Source organism: Canis lupus, chromosome 9, assembly GCF_003254725.2.
Source record: "Canis lupus dingo isolate Sandy chromosome 9, ASM325472v2, whole genome shotgun sequence".
Taxonomy (NCBI): domain Eukaryota; kingdom Metazoa; phylum Chordata; class Mammalia; order Carnivora; family Canidae; genus Canis; species Canis lupus.
The window spans coordinates 56,899,471-56,925,426 of record NC_064251.1 but is presented as its reverse complement, the minus strand read 5'-3'; the positions used below and the strand labels follow the sequence as shown (position 1 = coordinate 56,925,426).

The window sequence follows — 25,956 nt, the reverse complement described above, 5'->3', positions numbered from 1 at the left end:
TGACCACCGAAGGTGCCATGACAATTGTAGCAAAAAGTTATGCGGCACCTTAAACCTTGCAAAGCGCCTTTTCCGTGCTCTCTTTTTCTATATGATAACAGAGCGCTCAGTAATACAGCTTTTGGTGAGCACCTACTATGTGCGGTTAGTGTTAGGTGCCTTAGATGTCTTCTGATAGCTTTACCCGCCGTACAGAGAAATGATATTTCAATGAGGTACAGCACGTCAAGAGTTTCGACTCGGAAAGTAATCAATAAATAATTATTGGCAATCCATTATGTATGATATACGGCAGTCCCCTACCCAGCAGCTACTATTCCCTAGTGCTTTAACATCAATCCTAAGGAACCGATTTTGTTATTGTCCTCATTTTATTGAGGAGGAAATTGGGATCCAAGGGGTTAAGCCTCTTGTCCAAGGCCACCCAGCTAGTGAATAATAGAACTGAACCCAAGTCAGGATGCTGCCAAAGATCTAATGCACTGTTATCCAGCCTCTCTCCTTCAGAGGACATCTCATACCCAGTAAACAGGCTCCCCAGGTATCCAGCCCGGAGGGGAATCGTGTTGATCCACATTGCCCACCTCTCCTACCCATGGAATCCAGACAACCGCCTTCATGACCTTTCTTAGAGATTCCCTGACCTACCCACCTACACACACACACACACACACACACACACACACACACACAGCCTTCCAAGGCCCTTCCTCTCTCTCTCTCTCTCTCTCTCTCTCACACACACACACACACACACACACCTTCTAAGGCCCTTTCAGAGCCTGAAAAGAAATAAGTAGTTTCCTCTATTGAGAAAAGGAAAGAACTCCGGATCAGGACACCCTGGTGCCAGCCGTCCTCATTCTGTTGCTGTGATGCTGGGAGGGCCCCTTCTCCCCCCAGTTCTGTTTTTCAGGGTAGAGGTGAAATCGTAAATTTCAACAAGCCCTTCCACCCCAAACATCTGGAATGCTTGGTTGTGCATTTGTGGGAAACTTTGCTAGGCTTCCCAAAGCAGGACATGGGGTGAGAATAGGGGCCCTGCCAGGATTTCTCCCCTTGCTTGGAATTGGCTGGTTCTTTCCCCCACTGGTCTGCAAGCTCCTTCAGGACTGGGACTGTGTTTCCGTATTGGCAGTTCCTGGTAGAATCTGGAACATACCAGGTGCTAAATAAGTATTTACTGTTGAATTTTTCCACCTTTCACCTGAGAGAAGAGACGCTTTGTTCCACCCCCTGGGGCCCCTGAGAGACAGAAGAAAGAGTCATAAAAGTTTATTATATGAAAGAAAGAACATGGCCTCTGTACATCTATTTACAGAACAGACAGACATATTTACAACCAGGTGGAGGCCTTGGTGTCCGTTGAGGGCAGACGCCCAAAGAAAGAGGAGGTGTGAGGAAGCCTCCCATGGCTCGGACACGGGGCACCTCAGCAGGAAGGGGAGAAGCAAAAGCTGGAGGGAGGAACAGGGTTTTGGTGCTTCCTGAAGGGAGACTTGGTGGGCATATAGTAGGTGGGATGGAGCCCGGGGTCCATGCAGGACCCTGGAGGTGCAAGGGAGATCCTGGTTTGGGCCGAGAACATTCTCGAGCTGATCACAGTGTCTCTGGGGTGCTCTGGGGAGAGGTCCACGGGGGTCACAGCTCGCTGGAGCGGACAGCAGGCTCCAGTTTGTGGGACAGGGCTGTGAGAACCTTGTCAAACTTCTCATAGCGCCGGGCCTGGTTGCTGCTGGCGCCCTGGCTGCCCCAGAGGAGGCGCATCTGGAACTCTGTGCTGAACACCTCCAGAAGCTCTGGCCGGGCCTGGAACCCTACAAGACAGGGCACAGGGGTCAGGGGACTACCATCCCCAACACATCTCTCAGGGTCCTGCTCCTACAGACCCTTCTCCCAGCTCCACTAAGAATCCAACAAGCTTTGTCCATGAACATGACCGTGTTTGCAACATATAATCTTTAAGTTACTGGATGATAAAATAGTAATGTCAGTTTGAAAGGATTTTTTCTTTTTTGTATTTTTTTCAGTAAGGTTCCAAAATTTTTCTTTAGAAATGTATGCATTTTGCAAGTAAATTTTTGTAAGTAAAAACAATTTTTTGGTTCTTTCTGAAAAAGAAAAAGGCAGGAAAGACAAACACCAGAATGTTCCCACCATTTGCCTCTGGGTGATTGTGGGTGCTTTTGTGTTTTCTTTTTGCTCAACTGTAATCTCCAATTTGCCTACAATGAACTTTCCTGATTTAATAATGCCTAAAGCAGTAAAAGATGGATTGTCTGAAGCCACTCCCTCTCTGGTCCTTTCACAAGGGTGTTCCCCCTCCCCACTTGGCCTGGGAGCTCCCCTAAGGCAGGGCAGGTGTGTCTCAGCCCCAGGCCAAAGTGCTTTGCAAACAGCCTGGTAAAGCAATCCCATTAGGACATCCACTTCCCAGATGAGAAAACAGAAGCTCAGAGAAAAAGACATAGCTCTGGTGCTCTCTGAATCATCTGCGCCCTTCCACCACCACCCTGGGCCCTTCCACTAACAGTTGAACCGGTAAGTGAGTGGCAAACAGGCATAAGAATAAGGAGTCGGGGAGCGGGGCAGGACAGAGGAATGAAGAAATGTGAAGGGACCTTTGGAGGAAAAGGGAGAGCAACTCTGGTGGAGGGAGGCCCGGCCAGCGTGACCAGTGACTGTTGCACCCCGTGGATGTGACCTGTGACTCACCTTGCAGCTTGACCTCAGCGTTGGTGTGATACAGGCCTCCATGGTGCGCCACCGTGCGGGCAGCCTCCAGGTGGGCCAGCACCACCTCTACGCCGTGTTCTGTGCTGCCCCAGGGCTCAGGGCCCTCGGCAGGGGCTGAGTCACACTCCAGCAGAGTGATGAGTGGCAGCACATGGGGGAACGTGGTGTTGCTCAGCGGCGGGCCTTCTGCAGGGAGGGAGGCGGGCGCTTAGAAACCTTGGCAAGCAGGTGCACCAAGGGGAGGGTCTGCCTGAGATCTCTGACTGAGCCCCCAGGGCTCCCAACTCCCAAGACAAGCCCCCTACTTTTGGATTCCTCCAGCTGACACCACTGCAGCCCGTTCTTGGCTGCGGCTCACACGGTTGCCAAATGCAGAAAGTGAGCGCAAGAATAGCTCCAGAGCTCTCATCTTCGTCCACACTGGTCTTTGCTGGCCCAGAGAGGGGTTGGAGCCTGCCTGAGGTCACACAGCAAGGTGGGGGAGGTACCTTTGCCCTCGTTGAGGCTCTTCAGAAATGGCTTGAGCTTCTTCTCATAGAGGATGGCACCCTCCGTGTATCGCTGCCGAAGCGTGACCCATGTCTGCTCCAGCCGGGCAATCTGGGAAGAGCAGACTGTGAGCGTCCAGCTAGGGAAAGGGCCTGCATGGGCCACAAGCTACCCTGCTGAGTGGACACCCAGATATAGGATAATTGTTATTATCACAGTCACCATTCATGTGCCAGGGATGGTGCTGGCGGCTCTTCACATTCTCCCATGAGGCCTTGCAACAGCTCACATTACAGAGGAGGGAACTAAGGCTTAATGAGGGGAATGACTTCCCCAAGATCATTCCAAAATTAGGCGGCAGAGCTGGGAGTTGAACCACGGCCCCTGGGCCCCTGTTGTTACTTTTGACTAGGCATAGGCGAGCAAGTGTAGAGTGTGGATGAGGTTCAGGCTTGGAAACAGACCTGCTTCGAATCCCAACTTTTCCAGTCTCTGACGGTGTGACCTTAGGCAAGTACTGCTGTGCCTCGATTTCTCCATGAGTAAATGTGACAATAAAGACACTTGCTTCACAAGGTTGTTCTCTCAAGGAGTCAATGCTTGTAAAGTACTTAGGGTAGTACCTGGCATATATTAAGTGCTCGCCAAATGATAGCCATTTTATATTTATTCCTGAAACTCATATAATGCTCCTCACTCATTTTGCAGGTAGGCAAACCGAGGCCCCAAAAAGGGACAAGACTTGGTGTTGGAGCCGATTGCCAACTTAGAGAACTCCGTTCTCGCGGTGACCCTTTTACCAATACTGCCTAAAAGTCACCAGGTTCTTCGGGATTGGAACGCATCCCAGGGCTCCTCCAGACAGCGACTACCTGAAGCCCACCCAGCTCGAGATGCGCCCCTCCGTACCTGGGCCATATCCAGGGCGCCCATGACCGCAGCGAAGCTGAACATGTTGCCCATCGTCCCCCGAAGTTCAGCTGCCAGCTGGATGGTCTTGTGCAGAAGCGCTGCCCGCTCCTCGGCGGAGCCCGTGCAGCCCAGGATGTCCACGGCCAGCATGATGGACATGGTGTGGAACCTGTCACAGAGGCCAGGTCAGAGGCGAGGGGGCCCGAGGGGCGGAGGGCCGAGCCCCAAGTGACAGGTCGGAAAGGGTCAAAGAGATGAGGGGGCGCGGCCAGAGCGAGGGAAGGCAAGGCTACGGGCTCCTGATTGGTCGGTGTAGGTCAGGGGCGGGGCCAGGAGCTTTAGAGCGCGGGGCCGGGGAGCATCAGTGGAATTCCCCGGGCAGAACAGTGTTTAGGAAGAGTAGCCGGAGCTGATGGGCGGGGCGAAGGCTCACGCGTGTGATTGGTCCAGAGGGTGCAAAAGATGAATCCCGGGCTAGGACTCAGGCTTTGGGGAAACTAGGATTGCCGGGAGCGGGACGCCGAGCAGTTGCGATCGGTCAATGGAGAGAGGGCGTAGCCAGAACCGGGGACCGCGCGGAGAGACTCTGATTGGCCAATCGGCCACAGCCAAAGGGCAGCGAGGTAGCGCCGGGCCTTCCCCCGAGTGTCCGCGTGCAAGTGCTCGCCTCACCTTTCCAGCAGGTCTAGTCGTAGCTGCCGGCCATGGGGGAGGGTGAGCAGCTCCATGCCCCAGCGGACTCCCATTAGGGTCTGCATCTCCTTGGTAACGCCCAGTATCCTAGCAACCTGCAAGGACGCCCAGAGGGCTGATTAATTTCCTGTCGCGGCTGGCCCAGGCCATCTGGGAGTCAGAGGGCTTTATCTAGGAGGACGGCCTGGCTGGGATACAGGGTTTGAATTCCAGCTCTCACTCTCTGCCATGGAGCAAATGAACCTCATCCCCCCTGCCCCATTTCCGTGAAATGAGGGATAAATGGGAAAACGCCCAGAGTTGTTTGCTAGGTGCCAAAGGTGGCCAGGACACCCTTATTCCAGAAGGCAAACCTGAGACCCAGGGAGGAAAAGGACCTGTCTAAGATCACGCAGCTGGACCTAGAGCCCAGAACTGCTCCGTTCACGCCTAGCACTGCACAGGGCAATATCTCCACGCTCTTTTCTTGCTTCCTGAGCTGAGAGATCAGTGTGGCCCCCAAATAAAGTGCCCCCCCTCCTCCAAACTTCAGAGGGAGAAGCTGAGGTGCAGAGAGTCTGGGTCCGTATTAAGATTCATTCAGATGTGGATGGACCTGGAGGGTATTATGCTGAGTGAAATAAGTCGATAGGAAAAGGACAAACATTATGTGGTCTGATTCACTTGGGGAATATAAAAATTAGTGAAAGGGAATAAAGGGAAAGGAGAGAAAATGAGTGAAAATATCAGTGAGGGTGACAAAACATGAGAGACACCTAACTCTGGGAAATGAACAAGGGGTAGTGGAAGGGGAGGTGGGCGGGGGGGTTGGGGTGACTGGGTGAGGGGCACTGAGGGGGGCACTTGGCGGGATGAGCACTGGGTGTTATTCTATATGTTGGCAAATTGAACTCCGATAAAAAAAAAATAAAAAAAATAAAAAGATTCATTCAGAGGCCCAGGCATTGATAATTTAGTTTAGGTTATGAGTTTTGCTGACTTTGTCCACTAGGGGGAGTGGGGGTAGGTAGTCTCGGCTTTCACATTCCCTGGACCGGTGGGGCGGACTCTCACCAGTGCCTCAGGGAGCTCAGGCTCTCAGCACTGCCCAGTTCCAGTGCCAAAGGGGAGGAAGCAAGAATATATCTTTTGTAGTTGTTGTTTTTAGGAGAAAACGGAGGCCCAGAGAGGTAAAGTCATCAGCCCAGAGTCACACAGCAAGTGAGGGACTCTATGAAGCTAGAATCCTAGCCCACACTCTATATTTTGGGAATTTAGGGGTCAACTCCTCACCGCCCCAACCCCTGTCCCAAAGCCACAGGACAGAGGTGATCTTTCTGTCCCAGTGTTTTCCCAGCACCTACCAGACAGTCAACCTTGGTGACGTGCCGGGCCAGCGTCCGGGCATCCACCTCTGCTAGCAGCTCCTTGACCTTGCGCAGGAGGCCCACCTCCAGTGGCCGGTTATCCTTGGGGATCAGTAGTGACTGGAAGGTGGCTGGGTTGAAGGAAGAGGTGGCTTCCACAACGGGGGCTGTGAAGGCCCTGCCCCAGTCCCCCTCTGACGCCCCATTCTCTGACAGTTCCTTTAACCTCTCTCCATAGCTTCTGGCCTGCCGGCCAGAGGCCTCAGCCATTGCCCACTCTCGGCTGCCACGAACAGGAGGCTGGAGCTGGCAGTAATGGCCAGAGTCCGGGTCACTGTAGCTGCTGAGTGATGGCGATGGGGAGGCCTTGCAGAGCGTGTGGGAGGGGCTGGCATAAGGACCCTTGTCCGACTCCCCAGGCGGCTTTGGGGTACTTCCGGGACACAGCTGGGGTTCACTGGAGCGGCGGGTGACGGGGGAGGCAGGCAGCGCTGTGGCTGAGGGAGCTGCAGAGGTGGCGTGGACACGGGTCACTGCAGGGAGAGAAAGGGAGAGGACTAGTTACCAGAGCTCCCCACCCAGTGAAATAGGCTTCACCAGTCTTCTCAAAGGACAGGCTCCACCTACCTTATAGGGGTGATGTCCCCACCTCCATGCACCCAGGCCAGGTCCAGCAGCCTCAGGTAAACTGACCAGGCCTCAGGATACTCTCAAATCACCTAGACCCTAGAGTTTGCTCGCTCCAACCCTCAGGCTGCTGCAGCCTTAGGGAACCATTGAACTACTTGGAGGAGCTTTCCGTAATTCAGGGATACTAATAAGCATTTGCTGGAGTTCATTGTGTGGAGTTATTTTTCAATGAATTAGCAATGATTTATTGAGTACACATGTGCCAGGAGCTGGCGACATGCTGGCCATACACTAGTCAACAGCAGTAAAACCATCATCCAAAATGAGAGGTGATGTATATTGAGCCCTTCCTGCCTGCGAGATCCTTGTTTGTATGCTAGCAGACTTAACCCTAACATCCTGGGAAGTAAGTACTTCCATGATCCGCATCCTACAAGAAGACTGAGGTTTAGAGAGGTCAGCTGCCCCGCCTGAGGTCACTGCCCAGCACATAGGAGAGCTCGGCTTTAAATCCTCAGTCCTGGACACTTCACTCTGCCATGTTACTCAGAAAATGTCCAGTAGGGGATCCCTGGGTGGCGCAGCGGTTTGGCGCCTGCCTTTGGCCCAGGGCGCGATCCTGGAGACCCAGGATCGAATCCCACGTCGGGCTCCCGGTGCCTGGAGCCTGCTTCTCCCTCTGCCTGTGTCTCTGCCTCTCTCTCTCTGTGACTATCATAAATAAATAAAAATTAAAAAAAAAAAAAAAAGAAAATGTCCAGTAAATCATTTGTGGCAAGGCATTTTAACTTTTGCATTCAGGGAAGTTGGTTTGAGGACAAGTTTGTAGTCAGGACAAATTGGTGGGTTTGTGTTCAGAGGAGAATGTGTGACAACCACGTAGACAGCAATACTGCAACAGAGCACAGGCAGGCAAAGCTTCCTTCTAGGCTGCCCGCCTCCCAGCACACTGTGCCTGCCACATGGGCAATACGCAATATGGCCTGTTAAAAATACTTTTTTCTTCCAGCAATGAAGTAGTGGCATGTTTCTACTACTAAAGACAACAGGACTTTTCTTTGTATTTTTTTTTAAGGCACAATGCTCTATACTTTCTGCTCAATTTTGCTGTAGCCCTAAAACTGCTCAAAAAAAAAAGTCTATTTAAAAGGAAAAAAAAAGTGAAAAGCACAACCCAACTAGCCTGTTTGAGCCTGCCATTTGGAATCAGGGAGGCATTAAGTCCCAGCCAATGCAAGGCCTGGCAGAGCATGTACATGTGGCAGGCACTGGGCCAGTGGGGGCTGCATGTTGCCACATGAGCCCACATCACAGCATTTGAGTCCAGGTTCAGTAACACAGTGAGCCTTTAGCAGACTTCACTGCATTCCAGGGAATGCACCGGAAACTACTTCAAGCGCAGTGCCTAGTACCCAGTAGGGGCTCAATAAATCATTGCTGAATGAATGAGCCATGGATATGTTTTGCATGTCAATATCAGTAGTTCTGCTGGCTGGATTTTTTGTGTGTAAATCCTTCCCAGGCATCACCCTCAGTAAAGAGGTAGAAACGCACATCACACACTGTAACAGAAGTCACCAAAGACCAACAGAACACTCAGGCACACACAAGGTCACTCCCACAACATTCCTCCATCTGCCCCTCCCTCTCCACTGGCCATACCAGTACTGTAGGCGGGGGAGCTGGGACTCTCAGAGATGGGTGACATGGGTGAGTGCAGGTCTGGGATCTGGTCCATGCTGAGGGCACAGTTGCGGATAGATTCCCGGGGGTGAGGCAGTGATGTGCTGTGGAGTAGATACTTTCATGAGCAGAGAGCCCAGAGGGCAGGGTCCTCAGCTGGCCTTAGGACCCCCACCTCTGCCTCCATACTGGATTGACTGAACTTCAAAGGCAGAAAAAGTTTGGAGATTGTAGTACTCATTGGCTAGTATAAGACTAAAGCCTGGAGGTGTGGGGGGGTAGTGTTTGTGCAGTCTACCACCCGCACAACTGCTCTCTTCCCTGAGAAACTTGCCTCCAAATTAGAGAACTGTCTGGGAAGCAGGCCTAGAGAAAGGATGAAGAACCTGAGAGAACCAGGCCCACCAGGCTGGCACCTCCTCACTGCTCCTACACCGTGCTCAGAATGCCAAATCCTGGCACCATTACGGTCATAGTTCTAAACCACAGGCAAAGTGGCTACTGCCCACGGAGAATCCAACCAGCGATTCTTTGGCTGACAGCACCCAGCCCAGGCTTAAGGAGATGGGACCTATCCAAGGGCTGGCTGGCACAGGCTGGCAAGTCTCTTTGCAAACAACCAGGGAGGCCATAGAAATTAGGGGTACAGACTTTGGAGTTGCAGCCCTGGGTTTGAATCTCAGTCCTACCACTCCTGCAGGTGGCCTCCCCTCTCTAAACCTATTCCCTCATCTGTCAAGTGGGGGCATGCACAGGAGCCACCTACTGCAGGAGGACATGGGAGCTGATGAGATTGGGGGCAGACAGACTCTGCATGGGGCCGGGTGCACACTAGGGATGAGTCCCTGCTGCGGCTTTTCCTGGCCTGGTCTCATCCAGCCCCAGAGGCAACTGGGTGTCATCAAACTGTTGCCGGGAACATCCCATCCCCTGTGCAGCCATTTGCACATTGCAAAGCCCTCTGCTCTGATGACCACCTTGGCCTAGTGAGGTGGGTGGGAAAGGGGGGCAGTGGCTGCAGGGACAGAACAGCACCCAGGGGTCCCCCTAGGCTAGGGGGCTTTCTGAGCAAGGGCCCTTTATGGGTAGGAACGTGGTCATGAGAGGAGAGTGGCAGGGCCCAGGGATCTGAGCTCATTGCAGCACAGCTGAGGCTGTCACCAGGGCCTGGCCACCTGCAAACCCTGTACTCAGCTGTCTCCCTCCTCTTCCTCACTGCACCCCACGGCTCCAGGACAGTAATTCCACCAGTTCAGAGTAGCTGGGCCTCCCGCTCCTCAGCAGCACTCTGATGATGGATCCCCCCCCACTTGACAGAAGGAGAGACCAAGGCCTAGTCGGGGGTCCTCGCTTACCTGGCAGGGCAGCCATCGCTGCTGCGGGTGACCTTGTCGGCGGTGAGCCCGTCGGTCATGGTGACGCTGCGCCGCTTCATGTGGCCGCCCTTGGGGCCCGAGGGGCTGGCGGGGCTGGCGGCCTTGCTGCTGCCCTGGCCCAGGCCATAGCAGGCCTCCAGGTAGCGCAGCGGGAAGGTGCGGTTGACAGGGCAGTAGATGATGGCTCCGCTCTGCTCCGACACGGCCTTGCGGCTGCCCACGTGATAGCGCACAAGGGCAGGCACGTGGTCGAAGCTCTCCTGCTCAAACAGGTACTGGATGTGGGTGTAGCTCTCACCGGCCTTCACCACTACCTTGTTGATTTTGAAGTGCAAGGCCTGGTTGCGCCAGCGGCATGTGAGCACATAGTCACCCAGGCTGGTGAGAGAGTCCCGGATGAGGAAGTCACCGTTGCGCTGCACCAGGGTCTCTGACACCTGTGGGAGGCAGTGATCGGGCTGGGGCGGGGCAGACCCGGGATCTGGGGGACACAGGGAACAGAGCTCTGGAAGGCTTGGGAAAGGGGATGCGGTGACTTGGATTCAGTGGGGTCCAGTGCACAGGAGCTCGGGAATGGGAGGACATGACACTCTGGAACAGGGACACCAGAGTCTGGGGCACCTAGGGGTCTCAGCTCTGCTCCTTCTTGGGGCTCATGTTAGACAGTGACTTCCCAATCCTTATTCCTCCAAGCACCTGGTGCTCTCCCATGCCTCCGGGCCTTTGTACGCTCACGCTGCTCTTTCTGCCTGGAACATCCTTCCGCCTCTGCCCACTTGGTGAACTCCTGTCCATCTCTCACTGACCTGCATCGCAGGGCTTGCCCACATTCCCTGCGGGATGCTCCATTCTTGCACTTCTTCTACGGGGCTCTGACTGGACTACCAGCCCTCGGGGGAAGCCACCACCCATTTTCTCCCTATATTCTTGGTGCCCAGCACAGGGCCTAGAAGAGTTGATGCTTGACAAAGATTGAGAGCATGAATGAAAGAGGGAACAGGTGACTATCAGCCTATCTATGACTCAGCACAGAAACTCAATTTTGCCCAAACTAAGAATCCTAGGCACTGACGCTCACTAACCAAACACGCAAGAGTCTTATGTATAGACCCACGAAAAAACAGTTAAAAATAATAGTGGCAATAATGGCAATAACAACACTAATAATGACATTGAGCCCACTGCATGTCAGACATCAAGTGAAACACTCTACCTGCATTGTTTCATTTGTTCTCACCATAGCCCTTTAAGGCAGGCACTATTTACCCTCCATCTCATAGAAGAAGAAACTGAGGCTCAAAGAGGTGAAGTGCCTGGTGCAAGGTCACACAGTCAGTAAATGCCAGAGCTAGACCTCACCGCAGTCTACTCAAACTGAGTCACCAAGCAGCGGGTCAGAGCCTCTCTAGGCAGGGCTGGCCCAGTTGGTGGGTGGAAGTGTCTAGGGCTGAGGTCCCGCCCGGGCCCCCCACCCGGCTCACCTCGCGGGGGATGCGGCCGTGGTACCAGGCATGGCTGCGGAGGTCTGTGCTACTGAGTTTGAGTTCCTCTTCCAACTCCTTGTGCAGTTTCTCAGGCGAGGAATCCAGGATGTACTTCTCCTTGGAGAACTGGGCAGGAGACAGTCAAGAGTTGGATCTGGTCTAAAGCCTTCTTCCTTCTTCTCTCTCCCAGTGCCTCCCCATCCCAGGTGAGCCACTTCCATCCCAGGACCCTGGGGAGACTCAGGCACCCGAGAGTCCCTATCCCAGCAAGAATAAGGAAATGTCAACTAGTCCTACTGTGCTCCAGGCCCTGTGCTATGCGCCAGGAGCAAATGAGGCAATAAACAAACCAGGCCCTGTCCTCAAAGAAGCTGCTAGTCTAGGCAGGGAAGCAAAAACGACAGGAACATTTGAGCAGAATGGGGTCAGCATCACCCTACTGGGCAGCAGAGAAGAGCAGAGTGGCTTGGAGAAAGGAGAAGATAAGGTAGAGGCGAGGTGGAGTGGTCCAGGCAGCCTTTCTGGAGGGAATGGTAACAACAAAACACTCACTCTGTACCAGAAACATCTAATTGACCTTGCATTGGGAAGAGGCAGGATTTCTACAGGTGGATCAGGGAGGGAAGGCAGCAGGTACCCAGGCAGAGGCAAGGACAAAAATAGAGGGCTGCAATGGCTGAGGATGCATTCTGGGATGCTGAATTATACAGTGGAAGGGTGGAGGAGGCAGCTATAAACAGGGAAGCAGAGGCCCCCACACAGGCATCTCTCCTGTCCTTTACAATTCCCGAGGCCCTTTCCTCCTTGCTATCTCAAGCAAACCTGGCTAGATGGAGAGACTGTAGCCAAGCAGGGAAGCCAAAGATCACTCAATGGAGATAATGCCCAGGACACCTCACCCTTCCACCTGCCCAAGGGGGAGACTCCTGGTTACTGTGGCCCAGGATTGGATACATAAGAGCAGAGGGAAGGGAGTTCCAATTGCCAGGTGTACTCCCCACCACAAAGCCCACCCCAATCCTGGCTGTGCCCTGTAAATTCTCCAGGCCTCAGTTTCCTCCTCTGTAAAATGTGTTATTATGACAGAACCTGCTTCACTGGGTTGCAAGGATGAAAGGAGACAATACTCCAGAGTACTGTGACTAGCCCATTGATGTCCTCATCACTGTGAGGACATGTGACATTGCTTCCTCTCCCATCCCTCAACTCCAGGCCCCAAAGATGGCTGTTCTAGGACAGGTAGATCTGGCCCCAACCTTGCCAGACAGCAGGACAGATGAAAGGGGGTACTAGAGGGCCTGGCTCAGCCAGGTGACAATCTCTCCCCAGGATCCGCTACTTACCAGGGCGCAAGGGTCCTCTAATCCACTCCCTGCCTTTTCTGACCTTCCAAAGATCTCAGAGCCTAACTCTACAGCTCCATCCCCCATCCCTCTGCTGCCACACTGCTTAGTTTGCCCCAATCCACACTGCCCCCGAGACATGCTAATCCCCAGCTTCAGTGATATCTAGAGTCTCTGACTTCATTATTTCAACAGTGATTAATCCCCCACTGAGACAGGTCCTGTGCCAGGAGCTGAGACCCCAAAGTCATCAGGATAGACGACCTCTGGGAGAGCCACATTGATGAGCAACTCCAATTTTCTGAATGTTCAAAGATGCACAGAGAGCTCTGAGAACAGCTAAGACTGTCCCTCCTCATCTAGCCAGGGAGTTGAGTCCCTGAAGAAGTAGGTGATGTTTCCACAGAGGCCTGCAGAAGGACCGAATGAGCCCAGCAAAAGCATCAAGGTGGGGGCAGACAGGCAAACAGGTGGAGGAAGGGAAGAGCTTCTGGGAAGACAGTGGCAAAGCTGGGGTGCTGTAGGCAGAAATGTCCTGGGGTGGGGGTGAGGAGCATCAAAGGGGGGAGAGATGGGGGCAGATGCAACAGGGCTGTCGGGCTGCCGTGGGGAGCTGGGGTTTATCCAGAGGCCACAGCAGAGCCACAGAGGGTTTTTCAAGATTCAGTCTGCTGTGTGGTGAGTGGCTCAGTGCTTTTCAGGCACTGGCAGGGAAGGGCGGGGCAAGGGAGTGGCAACTGGGGAAAGGGTGTTTAAATAGCCATTGGTGAGTATGGAGAAGAGCCTGGAGGGGTCCGGAGGATTTCAGATGGAGATCCTGGGAGGACTATGAGACTCCCCCAAGTGAGCAAAGCTGGAGCAGGAGCTGCTTGGTGATGGCCCTATGAAGATTTGGGCTTTGAGGAGCCTGTAGGGCTCTAGGGACAGATGGTGGGGGTCAGAGATGGTACAGGTCCCGGAAATGGGGATTCTGTATGCCCTCTGACCGGGATAGAAACTGATACACCTGAAGAGTAGGAAGGCTGAGGGCTGAACTGAGACCTACACTCCCGTGTGGAGCTCCCTATTCTTGGGCGTCCTTGGCCTTCTTCTCTATACCTCACCACACCCTGAGAAGGGAAGACTGGGAGTCACAGGGGAGAGCACACCGGTACCCCAGCCTTCTGGGGCTCTTCTCCTTGACAAAAAGCATGTAACTGAGAATTGACCCCAGTTCCACAGCTGGAGCAAGATAAGATGGACATGGGGCAAACCAGGGGAGCAGGCTGTGAGATAAAGAACCTGGCCACAAGACTCTGCCCACCGCCGTGTGACCTTGAGCTAGTCATTCTTCCTCTCTGAGCCTGGGTAGCCTCATCTGTAAACGGGGCGGGAGGGGGCGGGGAGACGGGGCTCCACTTTTCCATCCAGAACCAATGGTCACAGGGAGAATCTAGGGGAACCAACTTAGTCCTCCTACACACCTGAGGGTGAGGAACCCTAGGGTCCTCCTGCCCTCCTCATCACTCTCGAGCAGGGGGTCCCCAGCTCCCAAGGCTGGGGCGGGGGTGTGGGAGTTGCGGGCTGGGGCGCGAATGCAGCATCCTTGCGCCCGGCGCACCGCTATTGGCCACAGATGATCTCACCGCCTCCCCGCCTGCGCGCGCCTGATTGGCCGATGCGGGGATGCTGCTCGCCGCGGCCGGCGGGGCCGTCATTCAGGCGGGCTCGGAGCGTGTGTGTGAGCCCAGGGAAGCGCGGAGGTGACGCGCCCGGCGTCCCCCAGGGGGCTCCGAGGCAAAAGCGCAGAGACCCCCGGTCAGGGTCTTAACCCTTAACCCCCGGCCCGCGCCCGCCAAGCCCCCTCCAGCTTCCTACGGTCCGACGACCGCAAGCGAGGCCATCCCCAGATGATGCTCCGCAGAGAGGCGGGGTCCGGGTCCTCCCCTCCACCCCCTTCCGTTTAACCCTTTCACCGCCGCGGCACCGTCCCGCACTGCCCGGCCGGCTGGGCTGGGACCCCGCGCCCCGAGCCTGCCCCGGTCCACCTGGAGGGCGGGAGAGTGGCGCGCGCCCTGGCTGTCGCCCCGGAGACCCGCAGCACCCCTTCAACTTCCCGCCGCTCACTCGGCCTTCGGACCCAGCCCCCGCCCCCGGTACAATGGGGAGCCCGGTTGCCCGGGTCAGCCGCAGGGGCCGGAGCGCTCGCCGGAGCACGGGCGGGACGCCGGGCACCGCAGCTCCGGGCCCCGGGACCCCAGCTCAGCTCCGCCCGCGGAGGAAGCGGGACCGAAAAGGCAGCCCCGCAGCCCCGAGCCCCAGGAGCCGCAGCCCGGACCCTCACCCCGCGCAGGGCCGGGCGCCCAGAGGTGAGGCTGGGGCGACCCCGCCCCCTCCCGCAGCCCCTGCCCTGCCCCTGCCCTGCCCCTGCCCTGCCCCTGCCCTGCCCCTGCCCCGCCAGACCCTGCGAGGCGCCACCGGGCTGCGGCCCCGGGTCCCCGGGCCCGGGGCGGAGCGGCCGGGGTCTCAGCCCGAGCGCCTGGCGGGAGCCGAGCCGCCCCCTCACCTGCACCTGCACGAAGGAGCCGCGGTAGAAGCAGCAGGCGGCGGCCGAGAGGGCGCTCCACAGGCTGCACCGCTCGGTCATGGTGGGGCCGGGCGGCCGGGGCCGGGCCGGTGCGGGGGGCGGCGGCCGGCGGGGCAGGGGCGCGGGGACCGACCGGGCTGGGCACCGGCTGCGCGTGCCTTTCGGCGGCGCGATTACCTCATCGCCTTGCCGGGGGAGGAGCGGGGAGGCGGGGCGGGGAGACCCCACCCTCCGGCCGGCCAGGGGAGGGGAGGGGAGGGGGCCATTGTTCCTCCCTCCGCCCGCCCCCCGCTCTCCGCCCCTCGCCCCCCGAGCCCCAGCCCCGCGGGGCTGCCTGGAGTCCGGGGAAGCGGAGCGAAGGACCCGCCTAGGGGGGCGGTCACGGGGGGGCGGGGGAGGAGGTAGCGGAGTGGGGAGGGATGCCTGGTGGGGGAGATCCTGCCTCCCCGAACCCACCGGACCCTTTACTGACCCGGAGCGGCCAAAGACTTGAATTAAATCATATCTAAAGCTGGAAAAATCCCTGTATGCGTTTGACCAAATCCTTTGTGGCCTGGGGAAATCTCCCAGAGCCCAGGATTTCTCACCCCTGATTTGGAATCAGGGACCCGACTGAGAATCCCAAGATGCCCGACTACCAGACTCTAGAGGTGCAGAGAGCCAGTAAGGCTCAATGCTCAGGGCACCAACCTGGGTTCAGCTAGCGATGCCCCCACCTCCACCCCCCAGTCCCTTCTCTTGGAGCTCAGATGCACTCATCTGGAAAACCTACCTGTGCTGACCTCACAGAACTCTTCCGAGCCTTGGCTGAGTTGATGGATGTTAAGTTGCCAGGCATAAAGTAAGTGCTCAATAAATGCATGCTATTATTGTCAAGCTAATTGTCTTACAATCTGGATGTGTCCTAGAAATTAAGGAGAGTCGTCACTGGCTGCGTCAGTCAGGCCTAGGGTCAAATCCTTGTGACTGTGACCTGCCTTGTGATGTTAGGGAGGTGAGCCCACCTTTCTAGGCCTCCATTATTCAATTGTTTTCCACAAATATATCTGAAGCTCTGAGCATAAAACGTGGAATTTTATGGCCTTGGAACTTTAGAACCCTTGACTTGGAATCAAATTATCCACATCATGGTCTGAGAACCCTGGAGTTCTGGAAGCTAGTACCCCAAGGGAGGAACGGATTATTGGTAACTGACTATTGATTCTGCCACCCTCTGAGACTTGAAACTAGAACTCATGTTCTTTTGACTTCATCCTTTAATCAGTTCCAGTGAACAGGTATTATTTCTTTTATAATATTTTTGTTTTTTAGCCCCATAAACTAAAGGGAAAATACAAAGCTAATAATACTCACAGAGATCTTACTACCATCAGTGATGGGGATCTCACTACCTTGCCAAGTATCCCAGAACTGTGGGGTGCTAAAATGTGTGCCCTGTGTTCCTACCCACTGGTTTTGGTGCTGGTTCTCCTTGAGGCCTCTGTCCTTCTGTGGTATAAGAGCTCTGGATGAAGAGCCAGGGCCCAGATTCCAGGAGCAGCTCCAGCTCAACTTGTCACAGCCCTGGGCTGCACTTCCTGGGCTCACTCAGCTTGCTTTTTGACCTTGCCCACACTCTTGCCTCTGCTTGGATCACTCTAGTACCTATTTCTGCTTATCTTTGCTTTTCAGCTTTTCCTTTGGGCACAGGATATTGGCAAACATTCCTGGTCAACTGCAATGGCTTGGTTTCAATGCCTCCTCCTCCAGAAACCCTTCCTTGATCTCCACTCCCCATCTCCCAAGCAGAAAGTCATCTGCTACCTACTGAGCTCCAATGACTTCCTATCTGAGGCTTCTGATGATAGGGAGGGGCAGATGTCTGAGCACTTCCCTTGCTGCCTCATCGCTAGACACTTACACAGAGCTTTACAGGCAGCATCTCAGATGACGGAATGTCCCCGGGGTCAGGAGCTAGGCTAGCCTGCTCTATTCCAGGCCCAGTAACCCTACTTAAGGGCATGGACTTATGGAGCCCATAGCAACCCTAGTTGGGAGGAACTGCTGTTACCCCATTTCATATAGGTGAACACTGAGGCTCAGTGAGGTGCCCCACATACCCAAAATAATGTAGCAAGTAAGTGGTAGATCTGGGACTAAAATATGTGTCTGCTGGATTGCAAAGCACAAGCCCAAACCACTGTGTGATTCTCTCCCAGTCTCCATGTGGACCAGGAGCCCTTTGAACACAAGATCTGGTGCTCGCAGCCCTCTGCTGTATGCTCTGTACTCAACACTGAGCCTGGCTCAGTGTGGGTGCTCCTGGAGGTAGAAGACCAAGGACTCTGTCCATGGTCTTGGCATCAAATAGCATTAGATTGCAGTCTCAGTTCTGCCCTGTAATAGCTGTGTGGCTGTGAGCAAATCACTGTGCATCTCCAGGCCCCAAGTTCCCCATATATAAATGGGTACAGGAAGGCCTTCCCTGCTCAGTGATGAGGGAAGAAGTCAAAGGCCTCACTCATGTACAGAGCTCAGAACTATCTCCCTTCCATTGCTGGCAGCCAGCACAGGGCTCTGCACACAGCAGGCTCTCAAAATGTTATGTTACTCTCTTTATCATCATTGTTTCAAAGCTGCATTCTCAACATTCCCAGTGCCCAGGACAAATTAAATTCGTGGTAAATGTGAGCTGAGCCCATTATCTGTGATGAAAACCGAGTCATTTTTTCTTGCTCCCACCTCTCAACACAAGCATATGCTCAGAGAACGGGTGGGATGGGGTCTGGGCATGGAGACATCCCAGGGCTCTGTGCAGTTGGCAGGTGGATGGGGTCTGGTGGTAAGAAACAGCAGGGTGTCCCATGTTTGGGTCCAGGAGAGAATGATGGCAGGCATGGGAATAAGATCCTTGGTAGTGAAACCAGATCCCAAGCTCCGCTCCAACCCCCAAGACTGGCTCTTCTTGGGAACAGGCAGTGAGGTCCACCTCCTAAGAAGGCTCAGAAAAGAACTCCGCCCTTCATGGAGCAGGCTCTGAGCTGTCCGGAGTCCCCTGCCCAGCCCCTCTTACCTTCACGTAGTCCCCGCCAGCCTCTGGCTCTCCAGCAACCCTAGAAGCAGAGAAGAGAGGTGAGTGTCACCAGCCCTACCTGGTTCCCCAGCTGCTACCCTCCACCCACCTGCCTGCTGCCAGCACCTGCCCCTAGCACTCCAGAGAGCTTATCTGAAAGCAGGAGGGGGTGTTGCAGCTGACAGCACTGGCTGGAATCTGCTGGCAGGGCTGCTCCTCTGCTCTCCAGCTGTACGACCCTGGACAAGTCCCCTCACCTCTCTGAGCTCCAGTTGCCTGGGGATAATGACAGCCTCTGCCTCATCGGCTTGTTCCAAGAACTCTGGGAGCTGACACATGTTAATATGCCTAATGAGAAGCCTGCTTCCTGAACCAGTGTCTTCACCCAGCTTCAGCACATTCGAGTGTTCTTACCTATCTCCACTCCAAGCGCTGGTGGCCCCGGGCTGGGGCTCACCCTCCTTCCCCGCTCCCCCATCCACTCTACACTCTCTCCCTAGTGCAGAATGGCCCACTCAGCAGCAGCACACTGTGCTGGTGACCATTGGCTGTGGAGTGGATCCCCTCAGCCTTAACGGTGGCCAGCAGGGGGCCTGAAGAGGCCAGAGGCTGAGAATGGCTCTTTCCCAGGGGCCAGACAAATACTACCCTTCCTTGTGAGGGATGAGGTGAGCCACCTCCCCTGGTCTTTGGCCTTAAATGCCATGGCTTTTCTTTTTTTTTAATTTTTTTATTTTTTTTTTAAGATTTTATTTATTTATTCATGAAAATACACAGAGAGGAGAGAGAAAGAGAGGCAGAGACACAGACAGAGGGAGAAGCAGGCTCCATGCAGGGAGCCCGACGTGGGATTCAATTCAGGGTCTCCAGGATCAGGCCCTGGGCTGAAGGCGGTGCTAAACCGCTGAGCCACTGGGGCTGCCCCTGCCATGGCTTTTCTGATACAGCCTGGAACTTTCCCTTCAGCTCCAGCCTGATAAACCCAACTGCCTCCTTAGCATCTCTTCGCGGATGCCCAAAGTCATTGTGAACTTGTCATATCCAAAGTAGGACTGCAGCTACCCACCCCCTGCCACCACGCCCCAGCTCCCCACATCCGCCTCCCATCTCAGTTAATGTCAGCTGCATCCTTGTCGCTCTGTCTGGCCAAAAAATCTGCAGTCATCTGTGCCTCATCTTCCACTCACACTCCACACCCAACCCATCAGGAAATCCTGCAGCTCGACTTTCAAAATAGATCCTAACCACTTCTCCCCGAGGGTCAATCCTTGCTCCATCCAGGAACCCTGTGTCCTCAGTGGAGCACACAGCAGGCTTCTCGCTGGCCCCCTGCCTGTTCTCACACCCCACTCAGCTTCCACTCCATCCCCGGCAGCACTCAGGTAAAAAGAAGCAGGTCACACAAAGCACCCCCACGCCCTCTGGGCTACCCCCTCTCACCCAACAAGATCTAAACCCCTCTCCGTGGCCTGCAAATGGTTGGCCAGGTAGTTTATCACCCAAACCAGAACTTTTGTTCCCTTGTGAGAGTAAAGAGATATCATTGTTATGCCAGAAAAATCAGCATCAACCAGGCCATATGTTCCCTAACCTACAAGGCCCTGTGTGGGTCTGTGGTGCCCAACCACCCACTTTGCCAACCACCAGCATGCCTCCCTCCCTCACTGTATCCCTCATTCTGCCCCAGGCAGATTGGCCTCCTTGCCAAGCCCACTTTGCACTTGCGGTTCCCTCTGCCTAGAATGCCCTTCCTCCATATCTTCATACAGCTTGCCCCTCCCTCTAGTTTATTTAGGGCTCTGTTTAATGCCCCTCCTCGGAGAAGCCTTTCCTGACCACCCTCCCTGGGCCTTCTCTCTCTGTCCTCAACCCTCCTTTATTTTCCTCAGCCTGCAATGATGATTTTACATGTATTGTTGCCTGTTACATAAGGGCATTGACTCTGTCTCATCCATCATTAAGCCCCCAGCACAGTGCCTGGCGCATAGGAGGAGCTCACGATTGCTTAAAGGAATACATGAACAGTAAGTACTCAGCCAGTATGGATCACTAACATTATGATTCACTTTGTCAGGCTGGGTCCTGGTTCCCTGGCTAGGACAGGCCTCAGTGTTCCCACCTACACAATAGGGAGGGAGGTCAAACATTAGGAAACTGCTTCCTCACCTCCAGAAGCCCAATATTTAAATTTAAATGTCATAAATTTAGTAAAATAAACTTAATTTAAAACATACACAAAAAAATGTGAGCTTTCAAAATCGGTAAGGTAGGTATCCCTCAGGCAGAAGTCCACATGGGGTTCCCCAGCTCCTGAGGCCAGGGGCTCCTCACTGAAAGGCTGTCTGACAGCCCTCCCTGTTGCTAACCTTCTCTCCTAGAGTCTTTCCTGACTTAAGGACATAGTCCATCAAGCTGCAGCCCAGCCACAGCTGTTTTGGTTCTGTCTAGCAGCGTTGGGAGTGAGGTGGCATGGGGTCCCCTCCCCTGCGCATTCACCTCTGCCAGTTTTTCCCGGGGTGAGGTGTCCCATCCCAGAGTTTCCGGCCATTCAGTCCCGGAAATCCGCCCACTGCTGGGAACAGATTGGCCAGGACACTGGGATCGCCCTCAGAGCTTCCTCCTGCTTCCTGTCTACCTCCTCCCTGGGCCCAGGGGAGGGAGCAGAGCCTTGGTGTGGGGGGTGGCTGCCTGCACCAAGGATCAAGTGGGCTGGGGTGGTCAGAGCCAATGGGGGAGCTCAGGGCAGAGGCCAAGGCCCAAGAAGCTGCAGGCCTGGGGCCACGTTTGGACCCCCATCACCTCACCCTGCCCCTCTACAACACTCCAGGATTTCCAAGACATAACGTGACCATGTCTGCCTCTGATCCATGTCATCGTCATTGTCATCATTTGCCTAGACTATTGCCACCACCTGATCACTGGCTCCCCTGCCTCTATGTGTGTCCTCTGTGACTTGTTCTCACTCCAGCAGTCCAAGCACTCCTGTTAAAATGAAAGTCAGGCCCGGATTTCCTCTGCTTCGACCCACCAGGGTTGGCCCCCAGTGTCACTCAGAGTAAGGGCTGAAGTCCCCTTGACAGCCTTGCGGACTAGATCCCCACCATCTCTCCCACCCAATGTCCTGCCCTGCTCCCCTCACTTACGATGCTCCCACCATGCTCCATGCTCGGCTTCTTGCAGGTTTTTGTTCCTACTGCAGGACCTTTGTACTTTCTGTTCCCTCTGCTAGAATACTTTCTCCCCAGATACCACTGAGCTCCCACCCTGCCCTACATCAGGTCTTTACTAAAATGTCCCCTTGAGCTCAGCACAGCCTTCCCCTGCCACCTGTCTGAAGTGAGAATCTCTAAACACACCCTATCTCCCTTCTCTCTGGTTTTACTCCACTGCACATCTGACCTGCCATGCATGAACAATCTTCTTTCATTAGAACATAAACTCCGAGAGGACAGGGATTGGGATCTGCCAAGAGCAGTGCCAGGCACCCCACAAAGATTTTGTTGAATGAATGGGTGTCACACAGCAGCCCTGTGCAACAAAGTCTTGTTCTCATGGCTCAGCACTCTGACACAGCCATCCCTCCCCTCTCCCCTTGCTCTTCCTTGCACTCTAGCCTGCTTGCACTTCGTCCAAAGAGCTCTGCTCCCTCCAGCCTCAGGGCCTTTGCACATAATGCTCCCTCTGCTTGGAAGTCCTCTCTCCCTTAGGGCCAGAGTGGTTCCTATGTGGCCTTCAGATCTCAGTTCACTTAGAGATTTCTAGAACATTCTCCCTCCCATTGTAATCATCAAATTCAGAAATCAAAGCTTCCATTTTTAAAGGCTCCACTCCACCAATTAATTAACTTATTTTTTACTGGGGATCCCTGGGTGGCTCAGTGGTTTAGCGCCTGCCTTGGGCCCAGGGCATGATCCTGAAGTCCTCGGATTCGGATAGAGTCCCTCATCAGGCCCCCTGCATGGAGCCTGCTTCTCCCTCTGCCTGTGTCTCTGCCTCTCTCTCTCTCTCTGGGTATCTCTCATGAATAAACAAAATCTTAAAAAAAAAACCAACAACAACAACTTATTTTTTACTTTGTGGACTTAAAAGGCACTTCCTCTCTAATATTAGTGGTGGAATCAATTAATAAACAATACTGACAATCGAGCTAAATCAGTCCCATTAATCAGCCACATTAATTATTCAAATAACCAACCCCTTTAGTTGCCTGTATTAACTGATTTGTTCTGATAACTGATACCACTTATTGCATACATTAGCTTAATTAATTGGATTAATGAGCAGTAATTAGAGCCCATTATCCTTTATTTCCCCAACACAGGTTTAAATCTGAGCTTTGCTTTCAGGGCCTCCATCCTGGCCAGGAGAAAGGGGGAGGCTCCCCAGGGGATCCTGGAGGAGAGGCACTAGAGAGCACCTGCTGTCCCATCCCACCCTGACCCTCCCTTGCCAGGGGCAGCCCCACCCTCTGCAGAGGCCAGCTGCCTGTCTACCTTCTCTCTGACCCCCATGGGCCTCCAGGCCTGGCCATATGGCCTCAGGTGGACCCTTCCCCAACCTCTGCCTCCTGCTTCTCAGCTTTACCCTGCCTCCTCCCCTCCAACTGCCTCTTCTGTAAAATGGGCATTAAGCGTCCCCTCAGATCCACAAGCATCCTGAGAAGGAAGGGTGCAGAGTTCCCAAACCTAGGTGTCTCCTCTTGCTGCTCAAGCTCCCAGCTAAGGAGACCTCCCATTCTGCCCTTGGTGGGGGGGGTGTTGGGAGGGTCGGGGAAGTGGGGACTGCAGATTCTTTTACCTTTCACTGCGACCATCATTCACCCTGACAGAAAAGCAATACTGCTTGCTCTGTGCTCTTTAGTTTTTAAGTTCCTGGGTGGAGAGGGTGGAGGTGGAAAGCCCTGTCTTTCCCCGGGCACCCTGCCTTGGGGCTTTCGCGATTCTCTGCCAGGTAGGCTCTTGGCTTTAGCCCCTGCCCCACTCCACCTCCAGTAAGATGGGCCACCACTGTCTTGAAGACATCCCTGCTCCTTCTCCACCATTCTGTGCCCTCTGTCTTCTTGACAGGGGTGAGCCTGCCAGCAGGAGTTCACAAATGGGACCAGCCCTGTGAGGTTAGGGCAGATGGGGGCTACTCTTTCCAGGGCAGACCTGAGGTTTTGGAGCCCTGAGAGCTACTAACAGACCCTCAAAATCTGCTGGAGAAGAGGACAGGGGAGGGCATGTGTAGCATGATGACTCAATGCCTGTGATCTGAAGGCCTCCCTTGACAGGGGAGGAAGCTGAGGTTTGCGACTTGATCCAGGACACACAGCTGCTCAGACTCTCGATCTGGGTTGGCTCCGCTTTGTTCCTTGCATGAGGCAGGCTCCCCTGGAGAAAGGGGACCACTCCAGGGTGGGGACCATCTCCATGAGAAGGTGGGGAGGGAAGGGCAAAGAAAACTAATATTTCCACTGGACCATGGGCCCAGAATTGATGTCAAGAAGGAGAAATGGGGCAGGATGGGAGGAGAGAAGACCCTCTCTGACTCCGGAGGGAGGAAGCCGCTTGAGCCCCGAACATCCCCCTCTTGGGGCCTCAGTGAACTTTTCCATGACACGGGCGTGGTGATAGCAAGAGCAGCTCCTATACACTGGCCCTTCCCTGGGCCTTGCCCAGGACAAATGCTCTACCTCATCTAGTCCTCACAGTGTGTCCGTGAAGTGCGTGCTCATATTGTCCCCATTTTACAGTTGGAGAACCTGAGCATCAGACGGGGCAAAGGGGCTGCTCAACATTGTTCAATCAGTGATGTCCCCAACTTCCTCTCCAGCTCTACTCCATGTGGGTCCAGGATTCTGCAAACAAGGTCCCCTGAGGGTTTCAGGGTGGGGGGATGTGGTTCCAGCTGGAGGTGGGAGTACTGTCTGTCCTTCCTGAGCCAGCACAGTTCCCACAGCCAGAGGCATCCGGGGGTCTCAAGGAGGACTGTGAGAAAGTCTCCACAGGAAATGAGAGCCGGGAGCAGCTGGGCCCCTTCGGAAGACAAGGACCAGCCGCCCAGAGCCTGAGGAGGCCCATCAGGCTGAGCCCACCACAGCCCCTTCCCCTCGTGGGTAATCACTACCAGATGCCCAGCAGCTGACGTCACTCTGCAGGGCCGAGAGGGTCGTGGGACTCTGGAGAGTGTTGGGAATTCTTGGACCAGGATCAACATTCCAAAAGGAAATGGGATGGGGGGCAGATTCTTGGCCTGTTCTCAGTGCCTGGCACCAGGACTGGGGCACCCACATCGCAGGGTGTCCCTGGCTCTCCTGTGGGGTGCCACCTGCTCCAAATCTCCCTCTGAACAGCCCTGAGAGTGAGAGTGAGAGTGGAGGGGCCTGGGTCTCTGTGATCTGGCAGGGAGGAAAGAATGCTTGGGTGTGACACTTTACAATGAGTGGAACTGCATTCAAACCCTCCTCAAAGGAAAGGTCCTCGTAAAACAGAAGTCTGAGTGAGGCCCTCCTCTGCTCAAGGCCAGCAATGGCCGCATCTCCCTGGGTCAAAGCCAGGTCCCTGCCGGGCCTTCCAGGCCTTCCATTATCTGAACCCGTTTCCTCTTTGGCCTCGCCTCCCATTACTCCACTCCCCAGCCCCCATCCTCATCTCCTCCAGCCACTGTAGGTCTCGGCTGTTCTTCACACATGCCAAGGATGCTCCTACCTCAGGGCCTTTGTACCTACTGTTCCCTTGGCCTGGCACACTCTTCCCCAGATATCAAGAGAGTTTGCTCCCTCATCCCTTTATTCAAACATCACCTGAAAGAGAGCTTTTTCCTGGCTAACCTTCCTAAATCGCTACCACTAGACACTCTCCTGCCCTGACCAATTCCCCTAGATGGTTTCAATATTTCCCCCAGCACGTCCCTCTTCTGCTTGACCATCTAACTCCTTGTCTTATCATGTCTCCCCCACAATGGATGGGGGCTTCACAATAGCAGGGTTTTGTCTGCTGTGCTCACTGCTGTCTCCCAGAACTCTCAAGAGTGTCTAGGGCATAGTCACATCACAGTAAATATTAAAGTGAATGAAATTCCAACTCAACTATATGTGTCATCTCAAGCAAGCTATTGGCCTCAGAAAACCTGTGTCTTCATCTGTACAATAAGCTCCTATTATTTCCCTTCCAGGGGCTTATGGGAGGTCATTTAAGTAACATAGAAATGGCTTTGTGGTTTTTACTTGCGAAAAGCGAAAAGTGAAATGTAGCCTGGTGACTTGGGAGTTGGTCAAGTTTGGAATCAAATCTAGGCTCTGACACTTAATCTCTCTGTGACCCCAGGAAAATCCCTTCCCCTCTCTGAGTCTTGGTCTCTTCATTGGTAAAATGAAGCAAACAGAGGTTTCCCCTTCACAGGGTCTGTGTGGGAGATGGCATCTGTGGGGTACTTCAGGCAGGGCCTGGCCAATTGTGAGCCAGATCTCGACCACCTCTTGCAGGACCCTGGAGTGCAGTTCCTGTGTGTGGGCATGGGTGTCAGTGGAAGGTGTTGGGGCCTCCTTCCTTTACCGGGCCTCCACTTCTCCTCCTAACATGGACTGAAGGGGAGGGTGTCAAGGATGTCGGGACCTGCTATTTCCCTGCAGAAGGCTGAGGTGCTGGAGGGTAGGGTGAGGCTAG

General features: G+C 54.4%; 1 protein-coding gene and 1 long non-coding RNA gene across 5 annotated transcripts in view; one reads left to right on the top strand and one right to left on the bottom strand.

The window, feature by feature from the left end:
* Nucleotides 1-1,260: 1,260 nt before the first annotated feature.
* SH2D3C (SH2 domain containing 3C) overlaps nt 1,261-25,956 on the bottom strand; it is a 30,358-nt gene continuing 5,662 nt past the window's right edge. For 2 of the 4 annotated variants that reach the window (XM_025475227.3, XM_025475228.3), the window contains 10 exons: nt 18,311-18,350; nt 11,347-11,475; nt 9,845-10,302; nt 8,469-8,593; nt 6,174-6,709; nt 4,810-4,925; nt 4,135-4,306; nt 3,225-3,336; nt 2,716-2,922; nt 1,261-1,817 (listed from right to left, as the gene is read on the bottom strand). In XM_025475227.3, coding sequence (XP_025331012.1) covers nt 1,642-1,817; nt 2,716-2,922; nt 3,225-3,336; nt 4,135-4,306; nt 4,810-4,925; nt 6,174-6,709; nt 8,469-8,593; nt 9,845-10,302; nt 11,347-11,475; nt 18,311-18,350 — 2,071 coding nt within the window. In that variant the 3' untranslated portion in view covers nt 1,261-1,641. Of the gene's footprint in view, nt 1,818-2,715; nt 2,923-3,224; nt 3,337-4,134; nt 4,307-4,809; nt 4,926-6,173; nt 6,710-8,468; nt 8,594-9,844; nt 10,303-11,346; nt 11,476-15,237; nt 15,385-16,030; nt 16,163-18,310; nt 18,351-25,956 lie in introns of those variants that run through there. The other 2 variants (XM_035721139.2, XM_025475229.3) reach the window with 2 other exon arrangements.
* On the top strand, nt 15,658-17,941 carry LOC125755780 (uncharacterized). The gene is made up of 2 exons (XR_007413097.1): nt 15,658-16,535; nt 16,930-17,941. It is a non-coding gene; the product is annotated as an uncharacterized LOC125755780 (long non-coding RNA).